Below are 17,510 nucleotides of genomic sequence, written 5' to 3'. Positions count from 1 at the left end.
TGAGGCTGAACCACACTGTTCACAACCTTGGTGTCATATTTCACCCTGAACTGAGCTTTTGACCACATATCCACAGCATAACTAAGACCATCTATTTCCTCCTCCCTATCATCTCCCGCCTCCGCCCTTGTCTCAGCTCAACCGTTGCTGAAACCCTCATCCATGCCTTTGTTACCTCTAGACTTGACGATGCCAACATACTCCTGGCTGGCCTCCTACGTAAACTAGAGGTGATCCAAAACGGCTGCCCGTGTCCTAACCCGCACCAAGTCCCACTCACCCATCACCCCTGTGCTCACTGACCTACATTGGCTCCCGGTTAAGCAATGCCTTGATTTCAAAATTCTCATCTGTGTTTTCAAATCCCTCCATGGCCTCGCCCCTCCCTATCTCTGTAATCTCCTCCAGCCCCACAGCCCCCCGAGATGTCTGTGTTCCTCTAATTCTGCCCTCTTGAGCATCCCTAATTATAATCGCTCAACCATTGGTGGCTGTGCCTACTGTTTGCCTAGGCCCTAAGCCCTGTAATTCCGCCTCTCTACCTCTCTTTCCTCCTTCAAGACGTTCCTTAAATCTGTGGAATTCGTTGCCTCAGAGAGCTGTGGAAGATGGGTCATTGAATGAATTTAAGACAGATAGACAGTTTCTTAACCAATAAGGGAATAAAGGACAATGGGGAGCGGGCAGGAAGTGGATCTGAGTCCCTTATCGGATCAGCCATCATCGTATTAACTGGTGGAGCAGGCTCGAGGGGCCGTATGACGTACTCCTGCTCCTATTTCTTATGTTCTTAACACCTACCTCTTTGACCAAGCTTTTGATCATGTGCCCTAATTTTTCCTATGCGGCTCGATGTCAAATTTATGATCTCATAATACTCCTGTGAAGCGCCTTGGGACGTTTCACTACGTTAAAGGCGCTATGTGAATACATAGAAACATAGAAAATAGGTGCAGGAGTAGGCCATTCGGCCCTTCTAGCCTGCAGCGCCATTCAATGAGTTCATGGCTGAACATTCAACTTCAGTACCCCATTCCTGCTTTCTCGCCATACCCCTTGATCCCCCTAGTAGTAAGGACCTCATCTAACTCCTTTTTGAATATATTTAGTGAATTGGCCTCAACAACTTTCTGTGGTAGAGAATTCCACAGGTTCACCACTCTCTGGGTGAAGAAGTTCCTCCGCATCTCGGTCCTAAATGGCTTACTCCTTATCCTTAGACTGTGACCTCTGGTTCTGGACTTCCCCAACATTGGGAACATTCTTCCTGCATCTAACCTGTCTAACCCCGTCAGAATTTTAAATGTTTCTATGAGGTCCCCTCTCATTCTTCTGAACTCCAGTGAATACAAGCCCAGTTGATCCAGTCTTTCTTGATAGGTCAGTCCCGCCATCCCGGGAATCAGTCTGGTGAACCTTCGCTGCACTCCCTCAATAGCAAGAATGTCCTTCCTCAGGTTAGGAGACCAAAACTGTACACAATACTCCAGGTGTGGCCTCACCAATGCCCTGTACAACTGTAGCAACACCTCCCTGCCCCTGTACTCAAATCTCCTTGCTATGAAGGCCAACATGCCATTTGCTTTCTTAACCGCCTGCTGCACCTGCATGCCAACCTTCAATGACTGATGTACCATGACACCCAGGTCTCTTTGCACCTCCCCTTTTCCTAATCTGTCACCATTCAGATAATAGTCTGTCTCTCTATTTTTACCACCAAAGTGGATAACCTCACATTTATCCACAAGTTGTTGTTGTAGTGGTAATCGTGAGCAGTGACAACCGGTGACTTGCATTAAAATCGCCAGTGCGGCCAGTTACTGAAAATGATGGCTTCCTCTTGCTGATGAAGAATTTTCCCTTGGTCTCTCCGCAGTCCTGCGTGACGATTTCCGTCAGACGCCCAGCGATGTGGTGGTTGCGGCCGGCGAGCCCACAGTGATGGAGTGCCTTCCGCCGCGAGGGCATCCCGAGCCAACCATCTCCTGGAAGAAAAACAATGTCCGCATTAACGACAAAGAGGAGCGGATCACGGTAAGCGGGGACCGGCGGCAGGGAGCGCATGACAAGGGACGGAACGGACTGGTGTCGGCGGAGTTTGAAATGCCGGTGAACAACACACAGAATCTGGCCCTTTCACACTTTAAACATTTAGCCAACAGGAGCAAGCTGTTCCCTTTAACTGAAATAGGTTTCAGATTGTTAATAAACTGATGGAAACTTGTGGGAATCCACCAGAGCAACCGGTATTAAACGTGTTTAGCATGAACCCATCCTGCTTTTTGTGTTTCATTTCCTGCAGCTGTTTATATTCCAGCTCATCTTTTATTGCCCAACTCAAACCAGCACTGCAAATTAAAATTTCAACAAAGGCAATATTCTGTATCCCTCAGCATAGCACACTCTGATATACCTACCCTAACCCATAGTCCAACATACTAACACACTCCAATATACTCTGCCCCCTTAGCACAAGCACGCTCCAATATACCCTGCTCAATCAGTATAACACACTCCAATATACCCTGCTCCTCACTGTACCATATTCCAATATACCCTGCTCCTCACTGTACCGCACTCCAATATACCCTGCCCCCTCACTGTGCCACACTCCAGTATACCCTGCCCCCTCACTGTACCACACTCCAGTATACCCTGCCTCCTCACTGTACAACACCCTGATATACCCTGCCCCTCAGTGTAGGGTACTTGGTGTTTATAACCGGGAGAATCTGGTGTTGTGGGATATATTGATGGAGTTTGCTATTCCAGATCCGAGGGGGAAAGCTGATGATCTCCAACACGAGGAAGGCTGATGCTGGCATGTACGTCTGTGTGGCCACCAATATGGTGGGTGAAAGGGACAGTGAGCCAGCGGACTTGGTCGTATTTGGTAAGCGCCATTTTTGTGACCCTTGCTTTTTTGCCTACCGAGCCCCTGTCGACGCTTCTTTCTCTTCCCCCCCCACCCCCCCACTCCACCCCAATGTTCTCCTCTCTTCCTCCAGAAGGACTATTTCTGTACAGTCTCAGAGGTACCTCATCCAAGTGGCTACTCTTTATGCGCCTCAGTGGCAGTCGGCCAATCAACTAAGAGGAGAGCTACTATGCTGAGTGGGAAACCCTGGCTCTCCCTAGTCCAGGCTGCTGAGGCTAATTATAGCAACACAACTGTTGCTTCTTCTTGCCTGTATGGCTCAATGCTGCACTGAGCAGTGGCTATGAGGGGGAGCCCATTGACACTTTCGACCCCATCACAGATTAATGGCCTGGCTTGCTCACTCGCCTAATTTTCTCTTTTTAGTTTTTTAAAATTTTAGTTTATATTTTCTGTGCCTATATTCTCCCTTTCTTTCGGAGGAGACATTAAACTGAGGCCATCTGCCCTCTCAGGTGGACATAAAAGATCCCATGGCACTATTTTGCAGGAGAGCTATCCCCGGTGTCTTGTCCAATATTCATTCCTCAATCAACATTACTTAAAACATTATCTGGTCATTATCACATTGCTGTTTGTGGGAGCTTGCTGTGGGCAAGTTGGCTGCCGCTTTTCCCACATTACAACACTCCAAAAGTACTTACTTGGCTGTAAATTGCTTTGAGACAACTGGTGGTCGTGAAAGGCGCTATATAAATGCAAGTCTTTCTTTTTTTCTGTTCACGCCCTTTATGCGATGATTCCCCGCCTGATAGGACACTCTTCAATACATTGCCTGCTTATTATTCACTCATGCCCGACCTTTGACAGTGAGTGTTATCAGACCATTTGACTGGCTGGGAGGGGGAATTACGATTGATGGATGTCCTCACCCAACACTCACTCAATGTGCCCTTTCTAGCAAGGGTCAGTATATAGGGAGGGGGAGGACACTGGCTAATTTTCCTCTCCCCAGGACACTGAAGCTAAATGGAGCATCCCTACTTCTACCTCTCACTAGATACACCTGTTCACCTATTGGACTGCACAGTTTCCTTTTCCAAAATAAATCTTCCCTTCCTGTCAAGTAATGATGCTGACCTGGAAAAGGAGTGTCCCTGGACCAGATCGGGAGTGGGTGTGACGGCTCAAGTGATTAAATAGTTTGCCAGCGCACACCATCTACACTCGCACATGAATGCAGGACATTAATGCAGAGTATCTTAACCCATGGAATTGGATCCCATCATGGGTTCAACACCATCAGGTGATGTGTGGGGTAGAATATCTGCAGTGACTATTTAAAAAAAAAAAATTTTGTCATGGGATGTGGGCGTCACTGGCAAGGCTGGCATTTATTGCCCTTGAGAAGGTGGTGGTGAGCCGCCTTCTTGAACCACTGTAGTCCGTGTGGTGAAGGTACTCCCACAGTGCTGTTAGGGAGGGAGTTCCAGGATTTTGACCCAGTGACGATGAAAGAACAGCGACATATTTCCAAGTCAGGATGGTGTGTGACTTGGAGGGGAACTTGGAGGTGATGATGTTCCCATGTGCCTGCTGCCCTTGTCCTTCGAGGTGGTAGAGGTCGTGGGTTTGGGAGTATGATGGTGAACAGAACCTCAAGTTGGGTGTCCAATGGCTCAATTTCTCAACCAGTGTAGCGATGAGGCAAACCCGGATGGGTCCAGGTTCCACTCCGAGCGTTGCTGATCTCAGCTAGGGTGGGAGATTGGGCTCAGAGCTCCTTGGTCAGTGAAGAGAAAAAAATAATTGAGGGGTTTTTGTTTCTATTGTTCACCCCAAAACCTTTGCTTTGCTAAGTCGCATTGAAGCATACAAAATGGCCAGAGCATCACAACTGAGTCAAAAAAGGTTCCACCCTGTCAATGTTATAACTGCTCCTGTTCAACGAGGCTGAGCGCGTGTTTTATAGTTGCAGTGACTGCTCCTCAGCACTCTCTTCTGCCCCAATGGCTGGAGAAGGACGGCAAGGGCTTTGAAAGGCATCTCAGCCACTCAGCCTAATGGTGCTCATATAGCTGCTTAATGTTTACATGCCTGAGGAGTGTTTATGGGTCAGAATCACCAACTACGATGCTGCACAATGGCTGGAGCTTGGTTTACCATAACAGTTTGGTGGCAACCTTGGTGTTGCCATTGATTGTGCAATGTTGGCGGGCATAAGTACTGTGCCTCCAACTCCACTCAGATACCAAGTTTCCCTGGGTTCTGAGAGCAGAGATGAGGAGTTTGGAAATGGCACTTTCAATTGCCGCTGAAATGCAGAGCAACAGTGCAGAGGGAAAAAGAAAGACTTACATTTATATAGCACCTTTCACGATCACTGGATGTCTCAAAACACTTTACAGCCAATGAAGCACTTTTGAAGTGTAGTCACTGTTGTAACAGAAGAGAGTGATGCCCTGAGGTTGAAGGTGTGAGGGAGCATATTCTCTTGCAGCCTGAGCTTCTGTGCAAAAGTGGCATACATGGGTTGACGGAAGATCCCCGAGACGCGTTGCAAAAGCCCTCAGTCTGAACCTCTGCGCTGTGCTTGTTGCCTTTCTCTGTGCACCGTCTGCTGCTTGTGTAAAGCTTCTCATTCTTCACCTCACTAATCTCACAGAACGGCCCACCTTCATCAAACGCCCGGTAAATCAGGTGGTCCTGGCGGACGATACCGTGGATTTTCACTGCGAGGTGCATGGAGACCCCGTGCCCACCACACGTTGGCGCAAGGAGGAAGGCGAGCTGCCACGCGGAAGGTACCGGAACCCAAGTATCATAATGCTTGTTATATATTATATTATTCCCAATCAGGGCACTGTTCAGTCTACAAGGAGCTGCCATTGAAGCTGTTGCTAATCGCTGTGAAAAAACAGCTTGACTCATCGTAGTTTCATGCCATGTTCTTCGTTGGAACTGGCTGCAGTGGGAACCATTCTAGTATTTAATCAACTTACCACATAACTCTTACAGCACACTGGAAGAAGCTTTAAGCCCTGAGTGCAACTCTGATGGTTCCATTGGTAGATGTCCATTGTGATACTGAGTCAGACAGTGTTGGAAGGTTTCAGATTCCACTCCTGTTTGTGTTGACCTCCCCAGTAGAAATGGTGCTCCAATGGCCTTAGCACCCCAGGGAGATGAAGAGGTAACAAATCGACCAACATTCCCATTCCCGATCACTGTACAGTGACCCACACTAGAAGTACAGATGTTGGGTTCAGGATCTGCCTCTGTTGTGGTCAAATCTGTTGATACCCATTGTTCACGCTGGACACATGATCAATGGCCAGTTGGGTGAGGTACCAGAGATGGCTGGCGTGTGGGAATCTGCACTCCAACATAAAGTTGCGCCTTCAAGGCAGAAGGGAGAGAAGACAAACAAATTGGGGGAACGAAGAAACAATGGGATAATTTAGACTCTGTGCGATAGTGTAAAATGAGGGATAGCAAATCAGGAGCCCGTTTACATTTGGGCCGCCAATTCACTATCGCCTGCTTTACACTACCGCACAAATTAAAATTACCACCAATGAGTGACCCAATTCAGTGAATTGTAAGGTTAATTTTTGTTTTGCACCTATTCCGTGCAATAGGTTTTTAAGTCGGTTCATGGACTCCCAGGCTGCCTGCAATTTCTGCGGTCTGGAAAAGTCCGTGTTCCATGTCTACGTTGAATGTGTGAGGTTGCAGCCTCTGTTCCAATATTTGAAGGGGCTGCTTTTCAAATTCTGGTTGCACTTCAGTCCCACGCTCCTGATCTTTGGGCATCCTGTGCAGAGGGGAGCGGGCAGGGGGGGAAGGCCTCTTCGTAGGACTGCTCCTGGGCATGGCCAAGGTGGCCTTTAACCGGTTCAGGTCGCGGGCGGTCGAAGCGGTCGTTCAGCCCGACTGCTTGCCTCTCTTCCGCGGTTACGTTCGAGCCAGGGTGTCCCTGGAGATGGAGTACGCGGTGTCCACCAGTACGCTCGCGGCCTTCCGCGAGAGGTGGGTGCCGGAGGGACTGGAGTGCATCATCACCCCCGGCAACCACATTTTAATTTGATCCATTTAATGTTAAAAGTTTAATTTGTTTATTTGTTGGTTTTTACTCCTTTAATAATTTGATTTATAGATTCAACTTAAAATAGTTGTACGGTAAGAGCCCAAGAACATTCTTTTGTCTCCTTCAGATTTGAGATTCAGGCTGACAACAGCCTGCGGCTGGCCCGAGTTGGCAGCGAGGATGAAGGAACGTACACCTGTATTGCAGAAAACAGTGTGGGTAAAGTTGAGTTCTCAGGCACTCTGACTGTACACGGTAAGGAACTCCGGATTGATGGTCTTGAACTGTAGCCTGGTGTATTGAGAGAATGCGGTTCCTTCGCGGAATAGGTTCCAGTGGTCTGAGGTGTGATTGGTGGGGTGATTCCATGACGCAGTATTCCCAGTAGATAGAGGGTTCACCTCACAGGTGCCGGAAAAAGCATTGCTAGAACACGCAGAATATTTGACGCAGGTTTGATTGGAGAGTGTTAACTCAATGAATGTCGTTTGACATTTCTATAGCTGCAGGATTTGGCTCGTGATTTATGAACCTGGACACAGTAAGTGCCAGCTGCTGGTTTGACCTTTCGGGGGAGGACATCTTGGGCGCTATCTTCACCAAACCCTCACACGGCCAGCAGGAGTCGCCAGACCCCCCCTCAGTAGCCCTGGGCAGAAAACATCGACGAGAAAACTCCTCCACTTTCTCGGGCAAAACTGGAGAATGTTCCTGGTTTTAATTTTAATAAATCATACATCTCCAATTTTTTTTTGTGTAGGGTGAAATGGTGAATAATGATAAAATACAATCCTCTGTGTCCCTCGAGATCAAACGGGTTGTTCCCAGTCCTGGCCTGAATGGCGTTTTGGGCGATTGTAACTGTAAATGGAAAAGATTTTCCGGTGTATGGTACAAGGTTGAATCTCTTATTTGATTCACTTATCGGGTCAGTTCCATCCTAAATGTCCCTCTTGTTTAAAGGCCTTGTGCTAGGAAGCAATGTCTGAGAGCTAGATCTGTTTCATTCCCATCCACTGGAGAGTGAAATTCGGCTCCCACTCAAATCAAACCGTAAAATTACCGGTGAACCTTTCTCTGCTAAAGTGTGCAACTTGCACTGCGATGTCGGTGTGGTTGAATCTTGGTAAATGCAGAAATAATCAGGCAAGAAATAATCCATGGAGTCAGAAGTGATGTAAACTGCAGATAAAACCAGCCAATTCATAAACCTCTGCAGCATAGCCCATGAACGAGCCAATCAGTGATTCAATGTAAAGGTACTGACAAAAAAACACTGTACATTGTGAAATGTGGGTTATAGAAGTTCAGCCTTGACCTTATTGAATGGCGGAGCAGGCTCGAGGGACCGAATGGCCTACTCCTGCTCCTAATTCCCATGGTCTCATGAGTGGCTGTATCCAGGTGCAGTTCAATAGTGCTTTTGCCATGTATTCAGTGATGTTTGGGGTAGCAACAATTTACATTTATATAGCGCCTTTAATGTAGTAAAACCTCCCAAGGCGCTTCACTGGAGCGTAATCAGGTAAAAATTGACACCGAGCCAAAGAAGGAGACGTTAGGACAAAAGAGCAGAGTTTGATGCAGGAACTCGCATGGTCTGTTAAAATTCTGAGACAGGGATGACACATTTATTCCCCATCCCTAGTTGCCCTAAAAGGGGATTTTTTGGACACTGAGTGGTCTGCTCAGCTACTTCAGAGGACATTAAGAGTCAAGCACGTATCACGGGAGAAGTGTCGTACGTAGGCAAGGTTGGGTTGAGATAGAAACATAGAAATTTACAGCGCAGAAGGAGGCCATTTCGGCCCATCGTGTCCGCACCAGCCGACAAAGAGCCGCACGGCCCTTGGTCAGCAGTCCTAAAGGTTACATATAAACCTATGAACAATGACGGAAAGGCAAAGAGCACCCAGCCCAACCAGTCCGCCTCACACAACTGTGACACCTCTTATATTGAAACATTCTACACTCCACCCCAACCGGAGCCATGTGATCTCCTGGGAGAGAAAAAACCCAGGCCAATTTAGGGAGAAAAAATCTGGGAAAATTCCTCTCCGACCCATCCAGGCGATCGAAACTAGTCCAGGAGATCACCCTGGCCGTATTCGATTCCCTGCAGTACTTACCATTATATCTGCACCATCCAACAAAAGGTCATCCAGTCTAATCCCAATTACCAGCTCTCGGTCCGTAACCCTGCAGGTTACTACACTTTAAGTGCCCATCCAACCCTCTCTTAAAAGTGGTGAGGGTTTCTGCATCCACCACTCTTCCAAACAACGAGTTCCAGATCCCCATAACCCTCTGCGTAAAGAAGCCCCCCCTCAAATCCCCTCTAAACCTTCCACCAACCACCTTAAAAATTATGTCCCCTCATAATAGTCCCCTCCACCAATGGAAATAGGTCCTTACTATCCACTATGTCCAGGCCCCTCAATGTTTTGTACACCTCAATGAGGCCTCCTCTCAACCTCCTCTGTTCCAATGAGAACAAACCCAGCCTATCCAATCTGTCCTCATAACTAAGATTCTCCATTCCAGGCAGCATCCTAGTAATGGCAGGTAAAGAAAACACTTTGGTGAACCAATTGGGCTTTTAAGACAACCATTGCGTTTTTAGCACAATTGTCAGCTTTTATGATCATTTATTTGTGGTGCCAGCCCACAAATTATCATTTTTATTGAACTCAATTTTACAACTTGCTATTGTGCGATTGAAGTTCGCAATTTCTGGTTTGTTTAGTCTTAACACCATAACCTCGATAACCATCCCCATTGAACACAGCTCAGATCACAGTGCCTAGGAAACATTCATTTGATCTCACCTGTCTATAGGGGGCTTAAAATAGGTGTCATACCTCAAATACCTGGTTCACCTTCCTGTGAATTGCTGGGTTTGCTGAACACAAGGTGTTCGGTAGTTAAGACATTACATTATTACCTGAGTGACTTTGTGCTTGGGAGATGAACAAATTAGTCAGAGTCCCTTGCTCCTGATTGCTGACCTGTGAACCCTGGTGGAGGGCGTCCATGGGCGGACATTGGGTGGGGGCAAGTTCAGGCTGAGCTATAACGCCCACCCACTGTAAAATAGCTATTAACTCCAGGCTAAAATTGAAAGCATTGGATCTGCAAGGGCTATCTGCACCAAGCTGATGCCCATCACAAGTATTTGCCTAGATTAAAGTTTGTTCATGAAACTGAGAGATAAGGAACCACAAGGCCTACAAATGGATACAGCCAAAGATATCAATACATATAATAGGTGTACAATTCAGGACATTTCACCACAGGATAGGTCGTTAGCTGAAAAACAAAAACAAAACGTTTTTGTTTTAAAAAAAAGTTTGAAAACTGAATTCAAACCTCCAATAACTTTGCAAGCTCTTCACATGAGATGCCCATCACTAAAATGTTCTGAAGCTTCAGCAAAGAAAGGTTCTAATAACTTTCATTACCTTGTCAAAAGTTCCCAGTGTTCCCGGTGCCCGCTGGCACCTTGGCTGAGGAACTCTGGGAGCTGGGCATGGTTCACTCAAACGCCTAAACTCAGATCGCCCCCACCCCACCTTTACTCACTTGTTAAGAACAGGGTGTCGATAAGCCTCACAGAGCAGCAGATGCCATGTTCATTTCTCAGCCTGCAGAAGTGCTGCAATTAATGTTACTGCTCCTGGCCTATTGAGGGAAAGTCGGCCAGAGGACCTCTCTCCCGATCACTACAGACTAACACCAACCACCCATTCACCTTGGGCAGAATCAGATTCGACCATGAAGCCCTCCAAGGTTAAACAGCCTGCCGCACTCACTGTCTAAGCTCACGGATCAGAAATAGCTGCTTGGTCAGTCACCAGTGGCACCATACCCCAGCAAGAGTCAGCGCCTCCCGGTGAGGAGGGGGGTCAAAACTGCCAAAAGAAATCTCAATTCAAACCCTGCATGTTTCCACTGTTCAAAATTGGACTGATAGCTGGATGGAGTGGGTGGGGGTCGAGCTCGCATTCCGTTTCATACCCCGCGTACAATCTGAGAATGATGGAGATCTTTTTTATTATTGCTCCACGCTTGTGACGTTATAAAAGCATAAATTTGTTCGATTATTATTTTAAGCGGCGAGTTATGAATAGAATGTGTCACAGGCAGCAGTGAAGATATGATAAATGTCTTCACACGATGAGGCCGACTCAATTACTCATGAGCGCAGAAGACATGAGTGAATTAAGCTCAGTCTGACTTGAAGAGATATTCATCACATCTCATCGCTGCCCCTGACATACCCTTTATGTATTTGTAAAAGAAAATTATGCCATGTTTTAATGCAATAGCAATGTGGCAGTGAGTAGCGGATAGCAATTAAATTCTAACGATGACTTTGCATTTCGCTTCATGCTGAATTTCTGGGTCAAGTGATTTGATGCAGCGTTTCCACACTTATCGCGGGCAAAGTGATCTGCTACCAAATTATCGTAAGGTTGTCTAAAAAGTCCTGGAAGCAGTGATTTGACTAGTTTCTTTCGGAGTGGATCTAAGCACTAACTCATCACCCGCTGCAACAAATCACTTGCCCCTTATCAATAGCTAAAGTTAACATTCCCTGCCGTTTTCCATATTTAAACCAACATTAATGCTGCCATTGTGTATGAGTTCATTCATGAATTTTCCTTAACATCTCATGTGTGTTTTTTTTCAATTTTTTTTCTTTATTTCAGTTGGTCCATTCAGTAAGTATCCATTTCACCTCATTTACTTACTGCTGCATGCTGGGTTAGGTGGAAGTTATTAATGAATGGTTTTCATCAGAGGCATGCCTTAATCTTTTGGCTGAGCCTTCATCGATTAAAACAGCCATAGTTGGGGGGGGGGAAAGGTCCATGCAACCAGTATTTAATATATAGAATGCTCAAGATCTAATTCTTTGGACAAAATTCATTTTCCCATAACTTCATTCATACACTGAGAACAAGTGATGATTCCTGTTTATTTGGAAGCAGCCAATAACTCATCTGAAGTCTCTCTTGTCATTTATCGATGATGTCACAGTGCTTGTGGTGGTGTATGGGAGCCCAGAATTGTCAACATTGGTGCCTTTTTATTTAGGAACGACTGCTGCCAATGAATCTCTCGTGTCGCTTGTCGATGATGTCACAGTGCTAACATTGGAGCCTTTTTATTTAGGAACGACTGCGGCCAACGAACCAAAAGTTGTGGCGCGTGCTCAGTTCCAGTGTGTTTTAAAATTTTTGTTGTCGTCAGACTTCCTAAGATGAGGATTTTGAGAATTCTGTTAGAACTGTTCATTTTAAATTCAATTCGAACTGTGAGTTTATTTTTTAAAGTTGTTCTTTGTCTTTCGAGAGAGCGGTTCTTAGACTGGAAAAATCACCAGTAACACTAACCCAATCTAGTAACATTGATGAAACTTTATTAGTGATGTGCTTCAGCGCTTCACAGATCCTCCGTCTATTGTGGTAAACGTTATTTTTAAATTTTGGACCTGACAGTTATGCTCAGAATGCTTCTGCGCAGCTTCCGGTTTGTTGGCACGAGTCACGGCGATAAAAAATAGTGGGGGAGTAATTTGGGGCTTTTGCACCTCCCGTTAGCAACCCTGGGCGCAAACCACTTTTTGCCCGGGCACTGCACTGCTGACAACTCCCGGGAAATTCCGTGGGAGTTTAGAGGCGACGATAACCGGTAACGCCCCGCTCCGTGCGCAGCGACCCGTTTTCGTCCCAGAGTGAAAATTCGGTTGTGTCAGGCGGTGCCAGCGACAGCTTTAGGGGGCTGTAGGCCACTCGCGGGGCAAAATTTAAAGGGGAGGTGGGGAATTTGACATTTTTAAATGGCCGATGTGCTGGTCGCGGCCTTCTCCATCTTGGACCGCGGGGTCCGTGCCGCGACCTTGCAGCCTGGCACTCCCCTTGTACGCCGGGCTGCTGCCAAGGAACCCTGCTCCCTGGTGGTCCAGGGATGGACCTGATTCTCAGCCGCAGAGTTGGCAGCTTGGCTCCGCCCTTTAATGAGGGCAGCCCTTCTGACCCGCTCGTGCCCCACAGAGCAAGTGGAGAGCGATATTTTGCGCTCCATGTACTCTTGGGGGCGGTAGCCTGAATATAGGTCACAGGGCAGGACTTCCGCGCCTGACACAGGAACTCCCACTTCACGGCTTTTGCCGCCCCCCCCCTCACAATTTCACCCTGAGTGTTTCTCAAGTGATTCAAATGAGAGAGTTAATGGCAGAAACGTACAGGATCTCAGCAAGAGGGGTTGTGACATCATCATCTGGGGACAGCAGTCCCTGTAGGACCTCTCGGGCAACTGCACAAGTTTGATTTAGTGTCAATTCAGGCAATGAAATAATAGCCGAAATAAAACCAGAAAATACTGGAAATACTCAGCAGGTCAGGCAGCATTTGTGAAGAGAGAAACAGAGTTAACGGTTCAGGTCTGCATCCACAGTATTTTTTTTTTATATTAGAAGTAATAGCAGGAGCTAGTTTGTGCAGAAGTGTTGCTGTGCATTGTGTAGAAATAAATGGCGTCCTGGCAGGAAAATGTATTTAAATAAAAAGATTTTTACATAAGATCTACAACGAGTCTGTGGTCAATGTTTACTGGCCCTTGTTTTCTATTTTGGGGTGTTGAAGAATTGAGGGTTACCCATGCGCAGACCTGGTAGGACAGGATTAGGCTTGGATTTGATGCTACCACCACACACTCATGGTGGACAAATATCTGAAATACACTTTATCATTTCAGGCATCAAGAACTGGACATTTGGTCAATTGGTGCAGCACTGTCAGTGGCTGGGAAACTACCTCAGCAAGAATCAGTGCCTTCAGCGGAGAGAAAATTGGGAGGGGACGGGGAACGAGGAATGGCTTGTTCCAGTCCTGCTATAAAAGCCAGCTGGAGTACTTCATTACTAGATTATTAGTTTACTCTGAGCAACTCTAAAATCCCCCTTAAATCATGGGCATCTTTCTGCTGCTACAGAGGACTGTCTTCCCACAATACTGTGTCAACAGAGCATGCTCAGTACATTAATGAGATAGTCCCTGTAGGAAACAGTCTGGGATGGGTCCAAAAATAAACTGGCATGTTATCAGTCTAGCATCTAAAGTCAGGCAGGAAATGTACTCAGCTGAGGAAAATTGGATTAAATGCTTAAAGTAGCCACGCCATTAGAAAAGCACATACAAGGGATTTTGTTAACAAAAGACCCATGCACTACAAAACAGCCTGTTTAAAAGTAAGAAATCTGACGGTGAATGGATCAAGACTACAGTTGCAAAGATAAAAGCTTACAAATGCTACAAATCTGAAACAAAATAAAGAATGCTCGAAATACACATCAGCGCTGGCAGGTTCTGTAACGAGATGACAGGTTTCATGTATTGGGTGTAATTCTTTGTCAGAAATGCCCTATTTCTTCACAGGCCATGACAGACCTATTGGTGTGTTTTCAGCATTTTCTGTTTTTGTTTCAAGACCACAGCTGCTTTTCCGACAATATATCTCCTTCTTACAATCAACAGTGCACGCTCAATCGCTCGCAACATCTTCAGACATGCTTAGATATGTTTAACCTGACAGAGCAGCATCAATGCAATAAGTTCAGTGCATCCAGTTCATATCCATGACTTTAATAAAGCTTTTTAGCGATTTTAGTTGAACGCTAGACTGGGACAGCAGAGTCAAGTCCCAGTCGCCCCACACACAAACTCGCTCGCACGCACACACACACACACACACACACTCGCACTTGCACACACATGCACACTTACTCAGGCTTCTGAAGCATGGGGGACGGAGGGGGAGGACAAACCTTTCTGCGAAAGAGGGAAAATTATTGACTGGGTGAAGGTCTTTAGCTGCGATATTGAGACGCGCTTTCTGATGACATGACTGAAAAGCAGTGGCGAGCTCTTTATTGGGGAATCATTGCTCCTTGCCTGTCTCACTCTTCCGACCAATGAACACATTGCGGAGAGAGACAAGGTCACCCAAAATAATGTTCTCATTCTCTTTTTATACTTATTTTTAATTTTATGTCAGGAAACAATTCTCCTGGAGAAGATCAGCGACTAATGAGCTGATTTAGAGCCAAATCATTCAGTTGTATTTCATTCTAGTCTGGTTCTATCAGCTGTGCTTAATAGGAACATTGAGGTTCCTTTACCCAGATCACAACACTAACACTGGCTGTTATTAAGAGCACATTTAGAAATTCTCATACGCATGTATCACTGCAGCTGACTTCTATATTGTTTTCAAAGGGGTTTTAGGTGCGCATTAAAAGTGGCAGTATCACTCCAGATCCAGGACCTGATCTGCAGGCTCAATGTGGAAAATTGCTCCTTTAGAGTCAACTTATCAAGGTGTTGAGTACAAAAGCAAAGAGGTTATGCTAAACCTTGATAAATCACTGATTAAGCTTCAGCTGAAGTTTTGTGCCCAATTCTTTGCACCATACTATAAGAAGGATGTGAAGGCCTTGGAGCGGGTGCAGAGGAAATGGACTAGAATAGTAACCAGTGCATGGGGGATTTGAATTACATGGAGAGACTAGAGGATCTGGGATTGTTCTCCTCAGAGCAGTGAAGGTTAAGGGGAAATGTAATAGAGGTGTTGAAAATTAGGAAGGGTTTTGATTGAGGAGATAGGGAGAAACTGCTTACACTGGCAGGAGATTCAATAACCAGAGGACAAAGATTTAAGATAATTGGAAAAAGAACTTGGGCGGGGAGGTAGATGAGGATAATTTTGTTTACACAGCAAGTTATGATGATCTGGAACGCACTGCCTAAAAGAATGGTGGAATCAGATTCAATAATAACTTTCAAAAGGGAATTGGATAAATACTTGAAAAGGACAAATGTGCAGGGCTGTGAGGAAAGAGCAGAGGGAGTGGAACCAAATTGACAGCTCTTTCAAAGAGCCTGAACTGGCACAGTGGGCCAAATGGCCTCTTTTGTGCTGTAAGATTCTTTGATTCCCCGGGGATAAGTAATGTCATCTTTTGGGGACATCAGTCAGATTTCATTTACCCTGGAGATTCCCTGCTATTCCTGTGGATGTGCAGTATAGTTGGATGGCCACTAGATGTCAATAGTGAACTTGTTTCTAAAGAATCTTGGTGCATCTCATGGAAAAAGATGGCTTTAGTGCACCCTGGCTTGACTTATGCCATCAGTAATCCCAATGCATAGAATTATTTGCAGCCAGCTATTTATCAGGCTCTGTGTGCCCTTCCTAGATTTGGTGCATCCTAGTTAAAACCCATACCTCTCATGATACCTGTTGGCTCCGATGTAGAGAGTTAAACTGTGGACTAGCAAAGTAAGTCCCAGTCATCACCTACCCTCTTACTCAGGTTTATTATTGACATTCGGAGAGTAACATCTGGAGTAACTTTCCGGGAAGCAGCTGTGCAGCCTTGTGGACGGATTCTCAATTAGGCTTTTCCTGAGTGAACTGAACAAACACATCCCACCTCAGAGAGAGGCAAAGTGATTCATCCTGCTAGAATCTTATCCTTACCAACCGCAGAGATGGAAGGTTTCATAGTTCCTTATGGAATACCTTTGGAAACACTCCATTTCAGGGGCTCTTTCTCAATTGCCTTTCCTTCTGCCATCATTGTCTCAAGTGCTTCATCCCTTTTACTGACGGTCTGGGCATGTGAACACTGCTGGTCAAGCCTCATTTGTTGCCCATCCCTAAGCTGAGGAAAGAAAGAACAAGCTTGCATTTATGTAGTGCCACACATGACCTCAGGACGTCCCAGAGCGCTTCACAGTTAAGGAGATGCTTTTGAAGCATAGACCCTGTTGTAATGTAGGGAAGTGCAGAAGCTAATTGGTGCACAGCAAGGTACCACAAACAGTGATGAGATAAATGACCAGATAATCTGTTTTTGGTGATGTTGGTCGAAGGATAAGTGTCGGCTAGGACACGTTCACTTCTTTTCTTCAAATAGTGCCATGGGATCCTTTATGTCTACCTGAGAGAGGAGATAGGGCCTGGTGTAATATCGCATCCCAAAGACAGAATCTCTGTCAGTGCAGTACTCTCCTAGTACAGTACTGAAGTGTCAGGCTAGATTATGTGCTCAAGTCTTTGGAGTGGGGCTTGAACCCAGAACATTCGGATTCAGATAGGAGCATGTTACCATTGAGCCAAGGCTGGCACCCCAAGTTTCCCTGAGAAGGTGGGCTTTCCTCTGTGCTTTATAGCGTTTTATATCTGAGTGGCTTGCTATGCCGCTTCAGAGGGCAGGAAGAGATGGACAGGAGCCACATGTAGTTCAAACCATGTCGGGGTGGCAGGTTCCCTTCTCTGAAGGACATTAGTGAACCAATTGGGTTATTATGGTTAACCAGCAGCTTTAGTGGTCATTTTGTCCGTCGCCTATCCACAAAGTACCTGATTTATTGAATTCAACATCACAACTTGCAGTGGTGGGAGTGGAACTCATGAGCCTTGGGTTGTGGATCCCGTATCAAGCACATGTTGGAGGTGCAAACCCAAGCCGTG

At 46.1% G+C, this 17,510-nt stretch overlaps 1 protein-coding gene across 1 annotated transcript in view; it reads left to right on the top strand.

Moving 5' to 3' along the window:
• Positions 1–17,510, top strand: part of robo3 (roundabout, axon guidance receptor, homolog 3 (Drosophila)) — a 332,776-nt gene that overhangs the window by 156,951 nt on the left and 158,315 nt on the right. Inside the window, exons 3-7 of the mRNA XM_070892823.1 lie at positions 1,877–2,034; positions 2,773–2,893; positions 5,544–5,682; positions 7,096–7,223; positions 11,681–11,692. Of these exons, the coding sequence (XP_070748924.1) occupies positions 1,877–2,034; positions 2,773–2,893; positions 5,544–5,682; positions 7,096–7,223; positions 11,681–11,692 (558 nt within the window). The remainder of the gene's footprint in view (positions 1–1,876; positions 2,035–2,772; positions 2,894–5,543; positions 5,683–7,095; positions 7,224–11,680; positions 11,693–17,510) is intronic.

The sequence above is a fragment of the Pristiophorus japonicus genome, chromosome 11 (assembly GCF_044704955.1).
Source record: "Pristiophorus japonicus isolate sPriJap1 chromosome 11, sPriJap1.hap1, whole genome shotgun sequence".
NCBI classification, from domain to species: domain Eukaryota; kingdom Metazoa; phylum Chordata; class Chondrichthyes; family Pristiophoridae; genus Pristiophorus; species Pristiophorus japonicus.
This window is presented reverse-complemented; position numbering and strand designations above follow the sequence as displayed.